This window comes from Saccoglossus kowalevskii, chromosome 7 (assembly GCF_978046115.1).
Source record: "Saccoglossus kowalevskii chromosome 7, keSacKowa6.1, whole genome shotgun sequence".
NCBI lineage: Eukaryota > Metazoa > Hemichordata > Enteropneusta > Harrimaniidae > Saccoglossus > Saccoglossus kowalevskii.
In genome coordinates, this window is record NC_140647.1 from 13,989,410 (window position 1) to 14,009,792 (window position 20,383).

Genomic DNA, 20,383 nt, shown 5'->3' on the forward strand with positions numbered 1-20,383 from the left:
TCATAGCGGATCCACTGGCAGACACGTACGCGGAACAGCGCAATCGTTCTTCGTTGGCGATGGCGCTGTTACTGTCAGTGCATATTCCTTATCGGACGCTACAACTTTCTTTTTTCAATACGTGTCAAACCAGTGAAAAATATAGAGACAGATTTTGTTTTTACACTTATTACGTATATAATTCTATTAATTGTTATTATACAAATATCTCGGTACCCGTGGAAACCAGTGTGCGTAACTGACACAAGTCAGATAGACTCACTGATGTAAACACCTTTGCCACCATGGTTACTAAAAATGAAGTAACCGTTCCTCTGCCTAATGCCCTTGTTTGAAATGAGCATATTCAAGTTAGTTATTATACAAACTACAACATACGTGTGTATACAATTTATCTTATTATTATTATTATTATTAATTTAAATTTCAATCTCTCACTGACAAACGAATTTATGCTGTTTTGAAGGTCTACTATTATATTTCCTATGAGCTACTGGAATCATCACTCATTATGGAAGTGAATGAACTCGTGAAAATTCTTATTTCATTGCAGCATTTATTTTTTTAGTTTGTTACCTTTTGTTTATTAGTATGCCATTGTTTTGGTCTTCATTGTTACATTGTATGGAGCATATACATGTACATACTGAACATTGTATTAAATTTGTTGTCTACAATTATTTCATCCACATGGCATAGGCTTGTATAATGTTGTAATCATTATTTTTATTTGCTATTCTCTTATCTGTAATTTAATGTCAAAAGAATAGATACAAATTGACCCAGTACATGTTCACTTGATGGAACAAAACTTGTCCATTCGGATAGCTAATTTGTTTATGTTGATTCCTAACAAAACAATTATTTTTAATGATAAATCATATTGTTACTCGCAAGATTCACATTCATTGTGATATACAAAATCATTTGATACATTTATAAGAAAAAAATGCTATATTATCATTTAAGAATAATTTTTTTTTTGAAAACGTATATTAAACATTCAGAAAAAAATAAAACAGTTTGAAATTGTTTCATGGGAAATGGTCTTGGAAATGCATTGAAAAAATATTTTTTTTAAAACGTTTTATATTTTTGTTGTTTAAAAAACATTTTAAAATAGTTTGCAAAACATAACTGTTTAGCTCACACTCTGTTGTTTTATTAACAGAGGTACATAAACTAGCGATTTATTTTTAGATATGAATAACTATTTTATGCCAAGCAGTCACTTAGCACATGCATGCACACATAACAAATCTTATAAGGAATCTACATGAGCAATACTAACTGGTCCTCATATTTGTAATAATCACACAATTTATAATATGCCTTCCCTTTCATGTACATTCGATACATGGTTTTTAGTATAGGAACAACCAGAGTATTTTTCAAGGGTTTCAGTAAAGTGCATTTTGACTGTTTTACAAACCATTATTACGCAGAGAACCCTTCTTCAAGGTGGTGGCACTTGCAAAAGTTTGATTAGAGTCGGTTAACTGATGATATTAGTGATTGTTTAGAACAAAATTTTATGTTCATCATCTGAGAGGTATGTAGTGCAAACATTACCGCTTGTCAGAATATTGGCATTTGTGCCCTAGCCCTATAACATTAGGTATGTTTGGCAAATGTTCTCCTGCGTTCGGACACAAACACATATATTAGGGTAGTAATATACTCCTTATCCCTGTTCGGAATAATTTAACAAAATTGCTTGACTTTTAAAAATTAATTAAACCAGATTGTTTAAAAGAGACAAACCAGTTTTTAAAAAATCGGTACTTAATAAATTCAAAAAATCTCTCAATGAGGAAAAGTGTGCATTGTAATTCTAATCACCACAGCCATAAAGACAGCACGTTATTTTTACAGAATAGCGCCCTTGAGTTCATAAAAGAAACGCCTATAAAAACAAGCAGCCTATCGGCTGAGATAGCTCCGCTGTTAGCAATGCACATTTCAATTAAAGAACTGAAGACATCATTAGAAAATGAACAATATGAATAGTATCAAAGCAATCGGACTTACAGTTTTTAACAAGAAGTCGAAAATATCACTTTTTACCAAAAATTACAAAAATATTCACCAAAATAAATAGAGAATTGAAGATATCATCACAAAACAAACAAATCTGAGAAAGGTCTACATTTAGTATCTATATATGTAATATCAAAGCAATTGAACTATTGGTTTTTAACAAGAAGTCGAAAATATCACTTTTTACCAAAAATTACAAAAATATTTACCAAAATTAGAGAATTGAAAATATCATCACAAAATGAACAAATCTGAGAGAGGTCCACATGTAGTACCTATATATGTAATATCAAAGCAATCGGACTTGCGGTTTTTAACAAGAAGTCGAAAATATCACTTTTTACCAAAAATGACAAAAATATTCACCAAAATTAGAGAATTGAAGATATCACGAAATGAACAAATCTGAGAAAGGTCCACATGTAGTACCTATATATGTAGTATCAAATCAATTGGACTTGCAGTTTTTAACAAGAAGTCGAAAATATCACTTTTTACCAAAAATGACAAAAATATTCACCAAAATTAGAGAATTGAAGATATCAACATGAAATGAACAAACCTAAGAGAGGTCTACCCAAGGTACAAATACACCAAGTATCAAAGCATTCAGGCTTGTAGTTTTCAAGAAGAAGTCGAAAAAGTAAAACATTGACACGGACGATGACGACGGCGACGGACAATCACTCATATGATAAGCTCCGCTCGACAAAGTCGACAGCGGAGCTAAAAATAGAGCCCTTATCTATTCAATAACAGAAACGTGCATTTGAATCTGGATGCAAAAAAGTAGATCAATGAAAACTGAGCATCTTATTTATTGGTACACATTGCAGATAGTCATCTTGCTACAGATGACTAGACACAAGGATTGTTGGTACATGGCTTAATTGAGAATACTTCATATACAAGAAACTTTTTATTACACCATGCACCATGGAAGTTACATATTGGTTTTCTCAGAGGTGTCATTATGTGACTACTGTAAAACATGTTGAAAAAGCGACATGTAATTTTAGCGAATTGTGGTAAAATGACGTGATAGCGAGATGTTGATTTAGCAAATTGCTATTGTAATTGTTGATTTACTGTTTTCACAATATTTGCCTGTTGTGCCAAAATAACAAAATAAATGCGGTTATCACCTCCATAAACACAAAGAAAAACTGTCAAGTGTAATGTGATTCTGTCCGAGATGATAAAAAACCTGCTGCGTTACATCCAGAACATTCACCTTTTATATTGAGATTCAAAAAGTACTACTAATTTCCATAATAATACATCAGTATCACTTCATTTATAATTTCATTGAAATAATGACCACCACAAAGTAGACATTTATTTTTTTTTTTTGTTAATTTACTTTTCAATAAAGTGTATCTATCATGTCAGTACGTTTTTTGTGTTTACAAAATGTGTGTGTAGAGAAAAAAAGTCATTGTTTGGCAGCCATTTTGTATTAATAATTAATTAATATCTTGAATTAGCGAACCGGTTCACTCGCTAAATTCGCTAAAAAGACATGCTCGCGAAAAAGACATGTTTTACAGTATTTTCTGTTGCATTATGTTAGCTATGGACAAAATGCTCTAGTCAACAACCCATGAACTGAAGCTCTGTTTTTGTGAACTAGGAAGAATCATCCCAGTGATAAGGTTAAATTTTGTGAACATGTTTGAGGAAAAAGAAATACGTATTTGTTTCTACAAATGTGTTTGAATGCTTAATTATCTTGTTCTTCATTCCGCTGCCTCATTTGTTGTCTCCGTCCTTTTGATTTGACAGATTTAAAACTTGCTACGCTCCCACTCCCACTATCATATGATGAAGTAACCTTAGATTGACCTTGTACTGTGTCATCTGACTTGCTGTCCTCTGACTGACTAACATCATCATCCAAATGATGGAGGTCCAAACAGCTGCTTGTCTGTGAGTTATCAGTATTCACAGTTGAGATATTCTTTTTGTTCTCTCGTTTTTCCTTGCCAACCACATACCTGAGTTTTATTTTATGTGTGTTATCAACAAACAAGGATGCTGATGTCTTGGGTTTCGTCTTTTCTTGAACCTCTTTCTTTTTTATTGGTTTTTTGAAGACCATTTTTCTATCATTGTCCTCTTCTGTCATCTCCTCTTTGTCCTCACTTGGTGTTTTGTTTTTTTGAAGGAATTCTAATGCAACTTTTTTATTGAGTGAATCTCCCTTCTCAGACATGTGTTCTTCACCGGTTTCTCTCAGGGAGTACTTGGTCCAACTGTAAGGATGAAGAACATAATCTGGAGTTTTTCGTCGTCCTCCTCGTCCTCTTCCTCTTAACCGATCTACATTAGGGATATCAGGTCTTTTGAATTCGCGTCTGCTACGCTTGCAATGGCTTCTTTCACCCTCATCAACATCATCGTCATAGCAGCTGGATCTCTTTCTAGCATCCACTAGATAATGATCTTCCAGACTTGTCAATCCGCCAAACACATCTTTGTTACGGTCTTCAAACCCATCCTCATCACTCTTTAATTTGAATCTATTTCCAGAGTCCTCCATAATAAACTATTCTTTAATATCAATTCTATATATCAAAACAAAGAAGAATAGCAATTAATTTCAATAATCTTTTGTTTTTACAAGGATTTTTCCATTGGCCAACATTGTATATTATTATTATGACTGAATAACATCTTATCCCGAGCTACGTAACATATCTTAAGGTAACCTAGGGCTGTGGTTGGAGCGGGGTGGTGTTAGGGTAACCCTGGGCTCTAGGTATTGTCAGAGTGGGTGTTATTTACATTCATTTGTAGGCTGCCCAATCAAACACTGCCATGGCACCTACTATTGAAAGTAGTGGAATTTTAGGAGAAAATATTTGGAATGCATATGTGTACATATGTGAAATTTTGAGGTTGCAGTGTGTGCTATCGCAGACACCGTGGCAGTGTTTGATGGGGCAGCAAACGACCGAATGCAAATAACGCCCACTCCGATACACGCCGTAGATCCAGGGATAGATTAAGGGTTACCCATTTGAAAACTATAGCTAGAAGATATTAGAAAAAAATAACTTGCACAATGACTGTATAATGTAAAGTAATGGGGAGGTAAGAAGACAATATTTGTCATCATGCGGATCACATGGTGTTGTAACGTTTCTAAGTCAGTACACCGAGCGACGTAACATCTGCAAGCCCTTACAGCGAGTACCGTAGGTGCTTGCAGATGTTACGAGTACGTCGCTCTGGTAATACTGACTTAGAAACGTTAGAACACCCTGTGATGTTGATGTGAAAACAACCTTGTCTCAATTCCCTCCCCTAGTTTTTAAATTGGGTCATTCCTGAGATTAAGGACGTCGTATATTTAGCATATATCGATCTTCACTCTGCGAAAAAAGAAACATTTTGACTGTGATAGGTATACGTACTATGTAAGTAATTATGGCTTCATACGTTGTAGACAATACCTGTAAATAACGTTAAACCACAGCTACAACCAAAACATGCCAGTGCGCAAGCAGTTACCTTTAACCCGGAAATGCAAGCCATCGCAATGCATGATGGGAGCCGCCATTGCACGACAGTTTGGGTCATGCTTTCTTCTTTGTTGATTTCACTATTTTAAAGAAAAGCACAGCGTGTCGAAAATGAGTGGCGGAGTCTATGGAGGAGGTATGTCGACTACATTATGAAAGAATCGTGCTATACTAATACGCTCAAGTAACTTCGTTCTTTATACCTTGACGTTTGTTGATCGTGATCGCAGGCCGATTGTAGATTGTTAGTGTTACCGGTGTTCGCCATTCAATGGTGGCGCTTTGTTTTGAAAACACGGAAGCAGCAGTGGAATGAAGTGACAAGCCTAGCTGCTGTCCTTTTCCAAATTACAAACCGCTTATTTATACCTTTGTCAAATTTTAGTTAACATGCACCTCCCTCCACTGTCCGTGTTAACGATCCCGATTCATTCACAGGATCATGAAGATAAAACAAAATTACTGCCGTGTGCAAGTGGTACACTATCATACGAGGTCTCGTGAATGAAGTCCTATGACTTCGTCGAATGTGATGCGACTTCCACTGTGTGTTGATAAAACAGTATATTGCATCAGTCATTTACAATACCCGCCAAGTAGCGATCATAATGTTTTTTTTCAACCTTTCAAAAAACGAAACACAAATAAGTAGCGTAAACTTTCATTTTCTGATTGAATTTTGAAAAATGTCCAGCACATGTATCTCCACTGTACATGTGCATGGATGTTATAGTCAGATGGCGTATTAATTTTTGATCAATAAATGAAACTTCTAACCTATATTTACTATTAGTATAGGAAGCAGCTATGTTGAATTATCATCAAACATTAGAAAAATATATTTATGAAATTTACAAACACATTTTTCTGATTCTTACAAAACAGTAAAAAAAAGTTCTAGTCTTTTTCACCCAAACAATTCACTGGGTAATTTTAAGTTATCTGACAATAAAGTTTGACCACTTTTGTCATTTTTTTCTTAAAAATTTATGCATACAAATATATTTACATAATTATTCACAGAAATTATTACTACATGTATGCACTTTAATTAGGATGTGCAGGTAGTCTCTTTGAGGCAGTAAGATTGGGGTAAAATGGCAGAAATGAGCACAGTACATATGGAGGTAAAAAGAATACAGTTGATGCAGTATATGATTTCTTTTTGTATTACAGATGAGGTTGGTGCCTTGGTCTTTGATGTTGGTTCTACATCACTCCGTGGCGGCTATGCCGGGGAAGACTGTCCTAAGGTATATTAACCAGTGCTTTCCAGTGTGTAGACTTTTTATTGTGAAGAATGTCATATTTTTGAATTATCAAGAATGCATTTTCCCTCTAGACTATCACAGTAGGACTTTGTATATACTATTATTGTTACCATGACAACTATTGTACACTATACATGTACATCCTGTATTCTGTGAAAAGTGTTCAACAAGGGGATGTGTAAATTGCCACTTTGTCACTTTTCAGGCTGAGATACCCATGCACGTTGGTTTTAAAGATGAACCAAAAGAAGAGTCCATGGAGGTAGATGGCAGCGGAGATCAAACTAACAAAGACAGAAGTGGAAAGAAATATTACATTGATACAAATGCTGTTCATGTACCAAGAGACGGAATGGAAATGGCATCTCCTCTTAGAGATGGCATGAGTATGTACAGAATTCTGTTTTGTACCAAGTACTACTTTATTTAGTAGTACACTGTTGATAATATAATAAATTAAATGATTTGTATTATTATACATCTGTCACCATAATGCTATACGCTACAGCGTGTCAAAATTTTACGGTATTTTACTAGGTATTTTCATCCTACCATATAAGGAAATGCGAATTCCAAATATAGAATGATTACGCACGTAAGCGTCCTCTAATAATGGCAGCCACCAGGGTTTGACCGGACTCCACACAAAGAAGTTCGCTGATTCTGTTCTAAACTTTTTGGATTTCGGCATTCCCATGATGTATCCTTGAAAGGAAAATATGTATAATAATACGGTTTTTACAAGAATACCTCAAAGTATGCACGCAGACGCTGAGCGTCAGTTGATACACCCACTGTACCGTCTTCGTGCATACTCTGAGGTATCCTTGTAATAACCTCATATTATATTGAATATATACCTGTACTTTTGAATCTTTGAAAGGTAATTAGTAAATTGACCAGCCCACCAATCATTGTACAATGCATGTTCAGATTTTCAGTAATTACATGTAGTAATGTATATACAAGTGTTGTATATGTTGCATGGGACCCATATCAAAGCTTCTAATCATTGTTATTGTGAATTATGGTGCCTTTCTGACAGATTTCTTCTGATGCGAACAAGTAAATTTGACCTAGAGTAGATTCACTTGTGCCGACCATGGCAGGCTGTTACATTTATTTCTATAAGAAACTCTCTGTGTTGCTTTCACTAATGATTGTGTCATTAATTTGGTTTCTTTCAGTTGAAGACTGGGATATGTTCCAAGCTCTGTTAGATCATACCTATAAAAAACACATCAGATCAGAATCACCGCTACATCCTGTACTAATGTCAGAACCCCCTGTAAGTGAAATTGATTTGACTTTAGTGTGGCATAAGCTGTAATTTAACTCTACATGTGTCATCATAATGTACATTGACATGCGTTAAATTTGATATGTATAATAACAACTTTGCAGCATCTTTTGCTTACTTGCCTCTTAAAAATATATTCAACCATGTCACTTTTTGAATACAGAGTATTGCATTGTACATGGCTTTTCAGTATTTTTTTTTTTTCATTTCCAGTGGAATGTCAGAGGCAAAAGGGAAAAGTTAACAGAATTGATGTTTGAGCAGTATAATATACCAGCCTTCTTTCTTTGTAAAAATGCAGTTTTATCAGCGTATCCTTTCTATATTGTTTATAAGATCATTACAAAGGTTGGACTATAAACACATCAATATTTTGAGTTTGTGCTTGCAATATTGTGAATTAATGGGGCAATAACTTTGATTTTGACAAAATTGGACACAATTGCATGGGCAAAGTGATCTTACGCAAAAGTTGTGTCATGTAAAACGAGATGAAAACTAAGTGTTGTGTAGTCTCTATTTCATAATGTGAGGGGGGGCCTGTAAAAAATTGACAAATGATTCCCGCTATTATGAAAAATATCACCTAAAATCATCAGAGAGAGCCTGTCAGATAGACTTAGCCTCTCTAAATGGCGAGTTATTTGTGTCCAAGAGCTGAATTCAGAGTGCTGAAGTCAAAACAAACACAGCTGGCAATGCTCCTAGGAATATTGCCATGTTGCATTCATTCCCTGGTCCACATGGATATTGATAGATATATACCAGTAATTATGATTTTATATCATTCCTTAATGTTGGGAGTTTTGCTAATGGTCGTTCCACTGCTTTAGTTGTTGACAGCGGCGCAACCCATACCACTGCAGTCCCAGTGCATGATGGGTATGCACTTGCATCAGGTGAGAGAAAATTAAGTGTTTTATGGGGAAAATAAGGTAATATTTAAATAATTCACTATGCAACAAATGACATTTTTGGTTTATATTCCATTAAAGATGCAATTCTAATACAGTAGAAAAGTCAGGTATATTTCGTATTTCAGTTTTCTCGGGATACAAACAGCAAGACAGTATCGCCACAGTGCTTTGATTTACCACCACTCTGGTCATCACAGTCATTATTTTCCTGACTGCCACTTTCGTGTATTTCCCCTTTGCCATTGCTGAATTTTCAAACTGAATTGCTGAAAACTTGTGTGGACTATTATCAATCTTGATGCAAGAACATTTATTTCAAATGAATAATTTTGTGTGTTGTGTGTTGTGTGTTTGAGTATGTTAATCATCACAATTTCTGTTAATTACACAATTAATATGCAAATTTTATGCATGGGACTATGTAAATTTTTATCACAGTTGTGGATTTAATTTTATTAAATTTACAGTATTTTAATTACAATAAATACAGTTAATTTATGTGGATTTCTAATAAGCAAGCATGGTAGTGAACATAAAGTAGGCAGGCAATAATTGGTTATCACACTATACTGAGAGAACACATATTATGGTACTAGTAACTGCATCCTAGTTAACTTTTAAGGTAATGACAGTTATTCTCTTCTCTCTGACAGCTTCTGTGAAAAGTCCTCTTGCAGGAGATTTTGTAACGCTCCAGTGCAAGCAGTATTTTGAAGAACAAAACATTGAAATTGTGCCGTCATATATTGTCGCTAAGAAGGTGGGTCAATCAAAAAATATTTGACATCGGTAATGTGTTATTTTGTCATAAATCTTAAATTTTTTAGTCCCCGTTCGGACGTAGTCCAAAAACGGGGACTTATGTTTTGCCCTGTGTGCGTTTGTGCTTGCGTGTGTGCGTCCGTGATCACCTGTATCTCGAACATGCATGGACCGATTAGGTTCAAACTTCACTCATACATCACACATTACAGTCAAACCTGTCTATAAAGGACAGTCAGTGGACTGAGCCAAACTGTCCTTTATAAACAGGTGGTCTTTATATGGAGGTGGCCTAATTTATTCATTCAATCATGAATATTAATTAGGGCGGGAATTTTAAAGGGAGATCATAAGCAAAACATAAAAACAAACCTACACATTGTACAATGAATAGGTCTTTTTTAATAAAAGTCACTCATTTTCATCTGGATAATTACACAGCTTTACTTTTCTACTACAAATTATATCATGTAAATTCACTGAAACCAAGTGATTCTGCCCATGGATTCATTGGTGTATTTAATGCATAAGAACGATTGTCAACGATCGGCTGCATTCCAGCTCAGTCTTTCACACACGCCATGCAGTCTTATTCCCCAGTCTCTTACACATATTCCATCACAGGCGGCAATCAGTCCCATCGTTAGTATTGTCGAATGTACACTGTGACAAAATGCACAGGAAAAGTTTTCGTGTTTGAAAAAAACAAACAAGCATCAAATATGAAGAAGCATTGGTAATAAACAAAATTTACCAAACTCATAACCATTGCTCCAACTCTCGGTGTTGAATCAGAAAGTCAAACGAACCGGAAATGAAACACGATGATCGTACACGCAATTTTACAGTTATTTGTTGCAAGCATCGACGTGTCAAAACTTCCCAAACGAAACGAATTTTCTCGATTGCGAATTATTGATATTACCTTTTATAAAAAAAAGAGGATCAAAATAGAAAACATCTTTCGTTGAGAATAACCCTGAGATGACCCCTCAGTAACAATACGCCCATGCGCTAGCTTCATTAGCATAATTTATAACGATCAACAACAAACAACATGGCGGCCAAAATAGGTTGGATTTTGCAATCCCGCGAGGAAAACGAAATAAACGAATGTTTTATTATTTTGTTTGGATATTTTGTTTTCTTTATTTGTTTTCGAGACGGGAGGAATTTGCTCTTCATGTGCAAGACAGTCCACAGAAGTGCCGTTGGCCGGCTGGAAATCGATAGTATAATACGGATCAGAAACAAGCTAGTTTTTCATTTCAAACTTTGAATGAAACTTTTTTAATTTGTTGTTAAAATCTGTCCAGTCTCCAGACGTTACATTCAGATGATAATCAACTTTTTTTTTTACTTTTTCGCAACTTCACAAACCAAGTTGCGATGGTCACCCCTGTCTATTAGCCCTAAAGATTGCGTACTCGGTAATCTGAACGTAACATATGGCCACTTTCCTGTTAGCGATTCGCAAGTAGCTATTGTCTTTTTGCCGAGACTGTCTGATGGAAATGTTGGTGGTCGTTATACAAAGGTTAAAGTGTGAATAGGTCTACAATAGGGTGTTCGCTGGTCGCGTTGGACAGGTGGTCGCTATATCCAGTGTCTTTAACGTGTAAACTGCGAAGGGACTGTACTAAGGTGGTCGCTATGAGCAGGTGGCCGCTCTGCACAGGTGGTCGTTAACACAGGTTTGACTGTATATGGGACATATGCACATACATTTTTTTCATGATCCGATAAACGATAGCCGAAAAGCGGCCATTTTAAGGCCGAAAATGCATCAAAATCACACATTTTCACCATTCTGGACCCGGATCTTAGTTATGCATGGACGGATTTCGTTCAAATTTGGTACATACATTAAACATAATAGGACCTTGATGCACGTCATTTTTTTTTTTGGATCGGGTTTGAAATGGCCGACTGGCGGCCATTTTGTTTTAAAGAATTCAGTTCTGGATCCGTATCCGAGACATGTCTGGATTGATCAAGTTCAAACTTCACACACACATGGTACATCATGTCACAAATAGATATGTGCATTTGTTTCATGATCCGCTTAACAATAGCTGAATGATGGCCATTTTAAGGCTGAAAATGCATCAAAATCACGTATTTTCACAATTCCGGAACCTGATCTCAGTCATGCATGGATGGATTTTGTTCAGATTTAGAACAATGTGTTGTACATATGCAGGTGCATTTCGGTCATGATCTGCTTTGAATGTATATGTCACTCAAATATGAACGGAACGGGGGAGGTGTCATTGACAATGACTTGTTCTTGTTCTAAGTACTGGTAGTGATTTGAGGTGTCATGTAACATACACAATGCATTTTGTTTACATAAGCATGCTGTATGACAACTGTGGCGCGTTTATTATATTCTTTTCGTAGTTAATTTCCTTTGAAAATGTGATGAGTGTGTCATTGGGCGTCAGCTTTTTCTATTATCCACATTGTCCATTATCGTTTTAACACAACCAATAAAATTACTTGTGTACTTTGTATATTCTATATACAACATGTATCATGTCATTTTAATGTTATCATTTTTTATATCTCCGTAATAAAAATCCTGGCATTCTGATTGTTCCATTCAAGCGGATTGAACTTTTGAAATCAGTATTTGTCTAGTAGTTTCAGGTGTCAGCTAAAACGTATACATATATTTGAGACATCATTTTAAATATTTCCAAGTTCTTCTTCTCTGAATTCAAAAATGTGCTTTATCCATGTGTAGTGGTGGATTATTCATGGATTATGATGAGGCAACTGTTTGAATTAACTTGAAAATTAGATGGATATTTTAGATGAATAGGAAATCAAATTTATGACTCTACAACAGGGTGTTGAGAGGGCGGGCATCCATTTGTGATGCCAAAATTTATAAAATGGTCCTAGCATATAAGAATAATATAGGGAATATCGGCAAATAGCCTTTGATACCCCAGTGGAGTTCAAGCCTTGCTTATGATATTACATTTATCTAACTTTTGCACTAATTGAGATTCATTCCTCACCAATGGGTAAGGGGTCAATCATAAAATGACCTCTATTGGCATATGGCAGTATAGGTTTTAAGTTTTATACACAGAGCTCTAGGAGGTCATTCAGAATTTTGCAAAATTCTTTTTTACTTCATGTATTTTATTTCTCTTCCTATTATCTCCTTACACATACACTGAGGGTTCTCCTGCACGATTTGTGAGCATTTCTGAAGACAATATTTCACTATTATTAATATTGCTTGATTTTCTCTGAATCACTAGTTCATAATGCTCGTCACATATGATTAAATTGACTAAGTGTCTCACCACCATTTTCCAATCCCTGTAAATGTTTAGAAAGTTTGAAACCTGGTGATTCGTATTTTATTTCATTTTCAAAAATTCAGTTTGAATATCCTTAATGTTAATGAATACCATTAACATAACTTAACTAAACATTTACTGGTATATTATTTTCAATTGCTGGTAAACTATCTGCAAATGAAACTTACTTGATATGTAATACAACTACTGACACCTTTCATATATACATATACTATACTCAGGAGGAAGTGGGTGATGGTGCTCCACCTTGCTATGTTAAGAAACAAATACCAGATGTAAGCAAGTCCTGGCATAACTACATGGTTAAAAAAGTGCTGCAGGATTTCCAAGCCTCAGTATTACAAGTAGCAGACGGTCCATTTAACAATGAGTAAGTTTGCTTTATTAGAGATACCCAACTTAGTCAACTTTTAACACATGGCCAATAATTTTTGCATAAATATAATTTTTCACTTTGAATTCATTTTCGATAATTTCACTGAAGGTATGAATCATTGAAAATAAAATTCAGTGAAAATACATTTTTCCCATATTTTACATTCAACTCATCAAAAATCTGATATTGTTATCCCTCGCTTTTTTTTTCCAGAGATACTACAAACTTATTACCATTACAGTATGAATTTCCAAATGGCTATCACCAAGACTTTGGACCGGAAAGATTCTATCTGGCTGAGGGTTTATTTGACCCTTCTAACATTAAGGTGAGCAGCTTGCTGTTATTGGTGGATATGGTTTCTTTGATATTTATAGATTTAGTTTTCATAATTTTAAAATGTGGTTTAACAATTTACAAAGACGTTTGATTGAGCCAAAGACACTGGAGAATTCAGGGACAAGCAACGAGAAGACTTGAAAGTTAATGATACTCTGTGTAACATCTATTCTATTACATATGGGTCCTATGGGTGCAACAATTCCACAACCATATCACACTTTTTCTAGTTGTTTATGATATTGTTTCAAATCACATCTTCACATATTTTACACCGAATACGAGTGCAAATGTATTTTAAGGAAATAAAAATACAACTTTTATGGAACTCTAAATCTGTTGCTTTTCTTGTTGGGTGTATAATAGTTGCTATTAGTGTACCATTCCCAGGAAGGATGCAGCTTGATATTTTCTGAGTGAAAAGTCATTTCAAATATTAAATGAAAAATAGCAAGTAAATTTTTATCCATGGACACTATGGCTTTGCAATTTCCTAATTTGGTGGCCATTTTGTATTGGAAAGTGAGCAAAATACATATACAGTTGTGGTTAATAATGATACCGGTAATAATCATCAGCAAAAAAATAATTTAGCAAAGTTTTAGGAAATTCCTGTACCTAAAGTACCCTGGTACTGTAAAACTGACCGAATTACATGTAGCTACTTGCCATTTTAATGAATTTGACTCAATGCATGAATTAACTGAATTTAGCTAAAGTGCCAAAAATCTCATTGCGACAATATTCTCTATTTTAAATCAATGACATCTTGAATTACAGATTAGCTAAAGTAGCATGCTAAAAAGACTTGTTTTATAGTATTTTAACCATGACTTTAAATTGTTCCCCCTGTGTCTTGCTGTATAAGAAGTAGTTCTACCGGGTAACTTTATTTTGTTATTATTTTCAGGGCTTGGATGGTAATACTATGTTGAGTGTGGGACATGTAGTATCCACTAGTATCGGGATGTGTGATATTGACATTAGACCAGTAAGTCAATTATTCATTGTGTTTACCATGTCATCAACCTTTTCATCACATCTCTCTGGTCATTAGCAGATATGTGTCAGCTCTTGAAATTCATGTACATTTGTACATTCATTTTCTGTTCTGAGCCCATTTTGCTTTGCATTTTTATCTTGTCTGTATCATTGTAGATGAAGGTCTAAGTATATGAAATAAAAATGTCTGTCCTTGTTGGTGATGTTGTTGTCATCATTATTGACTCAATCATAAAACGTAAAACTTTTATTGTGGTTACAATACCTAAAATAGCTTTTATCTAATTCCTTTCAAACTGGGATATTATATTAATAAGTTTGAGATCTCAGCAAAGTTTGATTTCAGTACATTTTCTGTATATATTTTTCAAAAATTGGTTTAAATATCCTTTAAAACTGTCTTTATCTGATTATCCTCAAATTTGGGAATCTTATCAATTACTAAACAAGTTTAATTTTGATGTAACTAGCAATTTTTAAGATATTTCAAAATTTTACTGAATTAAACATAAAATAATGGACAGAATGAAGACATTGAATTGTTATTTGGGAACTTCTAAACAATTAATGCTATATTATTTTTATAAGGGACATTGATTCTTGATTTTGCTTAGATCTGTTGCTCTAATATTTTTTAGGAACTTTTCTGCAATTTATGTTATATTATTCTATGAGGGACATTGAAGTTGCCGTGATACAGTACATGTAGTATTATTTGAGAAACATGAATGTTTATTTAATTTTTTTTTATGTAATTATGATGATCTTTTTCATACTTTTTTGGGCAGAATTTTAGCCAGTATTTTCTGTTTCAGGACTTTTATACCGGTACTCACACTTGCCATGCAAAGAAAAAAAAAAGATATTGCATTGTTAGTTTGTTATCCATTCATCACTTTATTATTTAATTTAGATTCTCAATGGACAATGTTGTAATATTTACACTATGTTTTTTTTCTTACAGAGTATGTATAACAGTATTATTGTAACCGGTGGCAACTCCTTATTGTTGGGCTTTGTTGACAGAGTAAATAGAGAATTATCTAACAAAACACCACCGGTAAGTTGTACAGATATATGTACCTTCTTATAGAAATCAAAGATAACAAGTAGTCATTGATATAACACATTTCCTGTTGTGGAATGGAAACAAAAATGAATATGAAAGTTACATACTGTAATACTTCATTTTCGCTTGGAATTAATTTTCACTTAAGGAATGATTCCGTGAAAATAAAATTCAGCGAATATACCTTTTTTTTTCCATATTTCACATTCAACTCATCAAAAATCAGTGAAAATTAATTCTATACAAAACACCCAAAAAGTCTTTTCAGCGAAAATTAATTCCAGCTAAAATAAAGTATTTTACAGTATTATATCCTATTGTATTTATTGACATAATTTTAATATCAAAAATGAAAATATAAGCCAGCTATCTTATATCCCCAATGTAAGTTGTTCAAATTAAAGTTTGACCAGGCTGGTAAAGCAAAAAGACATGCATCCAAGGTCTCAGGATGTTCAATTTAATGTGTGCCAAATTTGAAAAAAATCAATTTTTTTCACGAAATCAATGTAATGTTTGTTATCACAGAGCATGAGGTTAAAGGTCATGAGTAGTGCTGGGACAGCAGAGAGAAGATTTAGTTCATGGATTGGTGGATCAATTTTAGCATCATTGGTAAGTACTGGTAATTTAATAAACCATGGAATTTTTGCTTTTTTATGGGAAGTATTTTTGCAGTTGGTCTGATCAAGATTTCCTTTCAAAAATTATCATAACCACATCATTTATTTTAGCATCTTATTCCACTGATGGAAACCCATCTAATGTAATCCAATTGCCAACATCAAATTCCATGTTGATCAATGGCAAAGCTTCCTGAAATTTAATCTCTGATACTGCTATTCAGTATTGTTCAACACAGCCAGCATATTTTTTCAATGTTACTTAGCTGACTTTATACTGACAATGTATTTTTTCTTTTTTATATCCTTTTTTTCCCCCAAATAAACAATTTTTCATTTATTGAGGAATTTGTTAATTTTTTTTTTCAGGGTACATTCCAGCAAATGTGGATATCTAAACAAGAATATGAAGAATCAGGAAAAACTTGTGTCGAACGAAAGTGTCCATGAAATGAAATCACCACTTGATGTCAACAACGTTTCTATAAACAATCTAAGAGCTGAATAATTAAACAGTTTTCCTGTTCATTTTTGTACACACGTCACGACAAATACTTGACTGTATTTAAACTGACTCAATCTTGATGCATATTTATCCGATTCTGTTCGTCTATCTAGTTAGGAAATGTAAAACAACTCCATATCAGTGTTTTCCTTGATTAGCCTTCACTGATAACATATAGAAGTGAACTAGTACACATTCACTAATCAATCCTGGAAACATACTATCATACCACATTGGATGTCATATTGAAAGTACTCCATTGCGAATAATCATGTAGTTTGGGGGAGGGAAAGGATGTATGTACATATATGTTGCATATCACAGAAGATAACATACTCTCTATCATCGCAACCATAAATGTACGAGTTCCATCTGATGAGAATGTGTCCATAGCAACCAATTTTAGATGACTGCAATATTTTCAATGTTCATTGATGACAAACATTGGACCAGTTTACCTTGATAAATATTCCTGACGATGGGCATAGTCATAGGATTGTAGTAATGATACGGTACTAGTTATGACTGTGAACCATGGTCCTCGCTCGCAGTCATGACTACAAAAGAATGTTGCTCCGTAGAATGCTCAAAGTGTAGAAGACAATGCACATTCCACTGTAATGATGACACTATTCTCATTTTATTGCTGACTTAACTTTGCAGCCTTCTGTCGTACAGATATCCAGGTTTTGTTATATAAAGCCTTTACATGGACAAGCTTCCCCTTAGTCAGTTGGCTGATTTGATAGAGAAATCATAAAATATCATTACTTTTATAAATAACGTCTTCACACCTATATGGTAGTGTTTGGGGACCTTACTCATGCAATTTCGGTGAATATATATGTGCTATCGTCCGGATAATTTGTCAACCAATGTTTTATTTTTCTTTATTACATGTACACCCTTAAAGGACTTGTGCTGCATTAGTTTTCCTTTCATGTTTGCAGCGATGAGAATTCAATCCTTGTAATACTGCCAAGATTTTGAAAAAAAAAAACTTTTAATTTTATTTCATTTTAGACAGCTTTAAGAAATTTGTTTTTCAATATTTTGGCGGGAAACTAGTAGACAACGTAAAATATATGACATGTAGTGAAAAAAGCAGTTGTCCATTTATACTTTTTTTGCTACATAGCACCTATAGTAGTACTGGTCTATGCTTAGCAACCACTTTCTCAGAATACACATTGATTTTGTTTGTAATAAAAAGATACTTTACACAAGATCACTTTAGTGTTCATATTCATTATGAATGTGTGACTTGTGCATGCTCATTTTTAAGAACATTAAATTAGTAGGATGGAATACAGAGAATTTACCATAAACTGCCCCAATTTTATTAATAAGAAAAGTCCAATAAAGCCACACCGACTTAATTTTATGGATGACATCCGCGCGCGCATTAGTTTTCGTCTGTTCTCAAAAAAAACAAAAAAAATCTCAGACGACGAGTCTACACGGATCGGTTTTCTGTCGGAACTTGCCGACTCATATTGCCACAAAGCGCCGGCTTGTCGTAAAACTCGTTTTGGACTACCTCAAAACATGCCAATTTTGTCGTAAATGATTCCAACATGGCGACCACGCCACCAAAATACGTGAGCATAAAAGTTCAGATGAAAAACGGATGGACTGTTGTAGACTGGTACGCAATTGACGTTGGCCAGGGAGATGTGGCGTTTACACAGCTATACGAGAGATTGGTAGCGGCAAGCGAGTCTCTCCCAGACAACTTTAAGGACATATTGTCCAGCGTGGCTATCCTGCGTTTCTTCTGCAACGATGAGAGAAATGGGAGAGGAGTGAAGGTGTATGGTGGCCTAAAAGTTGGTCAGGCGACAAGTCAGTTCGGTTGTTTTGTTAGCATTGAAGTCGACAAAACTGCAAAGAAAGCAGAGGAAGTTCCGCTTTGGAGGTGAAGAAAATTTTCTTCTTATTTTCTGATTTGGATAATTTGCTTGCACACACAGTGCAATGTTTTGTTAGTTATTGTCATAAAGTAGTGATATGTACAACATGTACATGTGTACATTCTGCCTTGACTTGAAAATGGTGTGCATGCTGTACCTTGAATGCAGTGTTTCTGACTGAAGATACTTCATCATGACTACATGTACATGTCTGAAATGGTTATACATGTACCTGTGACAGTAATACAGTACGAGAGGTGTATATCAACATGTGCCTCCTACAAATAAAGACTTCTTGTTGTTTTTTTAGTACACTCTGTTCTGTGGTTCAATTCGTAATACCAGCTCCGCAGTCCTGTGGTTTTAGCAGCATTTTTTTGGGGGGCAGAATTTTTTTTTTTCGCCCTCTCGCATTAGTTTTTGGGTCTCCAGAGGATGTCATCCATAAAATTAAATCAGTGTGGCCTAATAACCAACATTGACTCACAGTGACTTTTGTGAAATTTTGTCCTTATACCTTGGTTGAACCAGTGTGTATTGTGTCAGTGCGCCCTCTTTGGCAATTCAACATTCTCCACTTTGATTTGGGTGTTTACAGGCATGACCAATCAGATTTATCCAAGGTCAATGATGCAACCTTTCAATATGAGAAATCAGCCAATAAAGAACGTTTACTGTTAAAAAGATTTAATAATTGCACAGACTGAACAGTTAACCATTCTGTATTTTTGTCTCATTGCCACACACTGATAAACTGCTAGCAATCTGCTGAGTGTGGAATCAGGGATGTATTTGCTATCATTGTCTTTTTTTCCTGTATTTCTGATGTTCTCTGAAAGACATAAAAAAAAATGCATGTAGTAATGTAGGACAGGAAGGTTTGGGGTCAAGCCTATTCTTTGTTTACCATTGTATACACCCTGAGTGTTTCAAGCTGTGAATTGAATCTCACCTGCAATATTCAGACTTTTCACAACAGTTTAAATATTGTTGCTAATGCGAGTTGCTAATGCTTAGTATGATGTCATTAAGACACTCATTGCATTGTGGGTTATTTGGTGAATCCAACATGGCGGAATAACGTGATCAACAGCAGTAATTGATGAGTGTTTAAAGTGACTGAATGAGAATTTGAGCTATAAAAATCAGCAAGAATTCCGATATTTTATTATAACAGTGGCCATAAAAGGAGATTTGATAGTTTATGGGTGAAAGAGAGATAACAAGATTGGAGAAATGGTTACCTGATTCTACTACAGAAGAACTTGATGTGTATCAAACGATATGATAGATATTTATTTCTCAAGATGAAATAAGAATAATGAAAGCATTACGTACGACTTATGCAGTTAGGCTAAAAAAGGCCATTGAGTTTGGTGCAATTGTGAGAAGTTGATT

At 34.6% G+C, this 20,383-nt stretch overlaps 2 protein-coding genes across 3 annotated transcripts; one reads left to right on the forward strand and one right to left on the reverse strand.

Annotated features, from left to right (window-relative positions):
* Nucleotides 1–2,838: 2,838 nt before the first annotated feature.
* LOC100373183 (uncharacterized) lies at nt 2,839–5,576 on the reverse strand. Of its 2 annotated transcripts, none has more exons than XM_002739088.4 (2): nt 5,460–5,576; nt 2,839–4,607 (listed from the first exon to the last, which is right to left on the reverse strand). In XM_002739088.4, the coding sequence occupies exon 2, from the start codon at nt 4,580–4,582 to the stop codon at nt 3,764–3,766; it is 819 nt and encodes a 272-aa protein (XP_002739134.2). In that variant the 5' UTR covers nt 4,583–4,607; nt 5,460–5,576; the 3' UTR covers nt 2,839–3,763. The 2 variants fall into 2 exon arrangements, with proteins under 2 accessions (XP_002739134.2, XP_006822014.2); XM_006821951.3 differs by having other exon boundaries at nt 5,499–5,575.
* LOC100373036 (actin-like protein 6B) lies at nt 5,572–18,300 on the forward strand. Its single transcript, XM_085501130.1, has 13 exons — nt 5,572–5,703; nt 6,744–6,820; nt 7,044–7,224; nt 8,026–8,126; nt 8,352–8,449; nt 8,943–9,037; nt 9,709–9,815; nt 13,380–13,528; nt 13,748–13,862; nt 14,784–14,864; nt 15,840–15,935; nt 16,473–16,559; nt 16,937–18,300. Exons 1-13 carry the CDS (start codon nt 5,679–5,681, stop codon nt 17,015–17,017), a joined length of 1,293 nt encoding a protein of 430 aa, XP_085357256.1. The 5' UTR covers nt 5,572–5,678; the 3' UTR covers nt 17,018–18,300.
* The last annotated feature ends 2,083 nt before the right edge of the window (nt 18,301–20,383 follow it).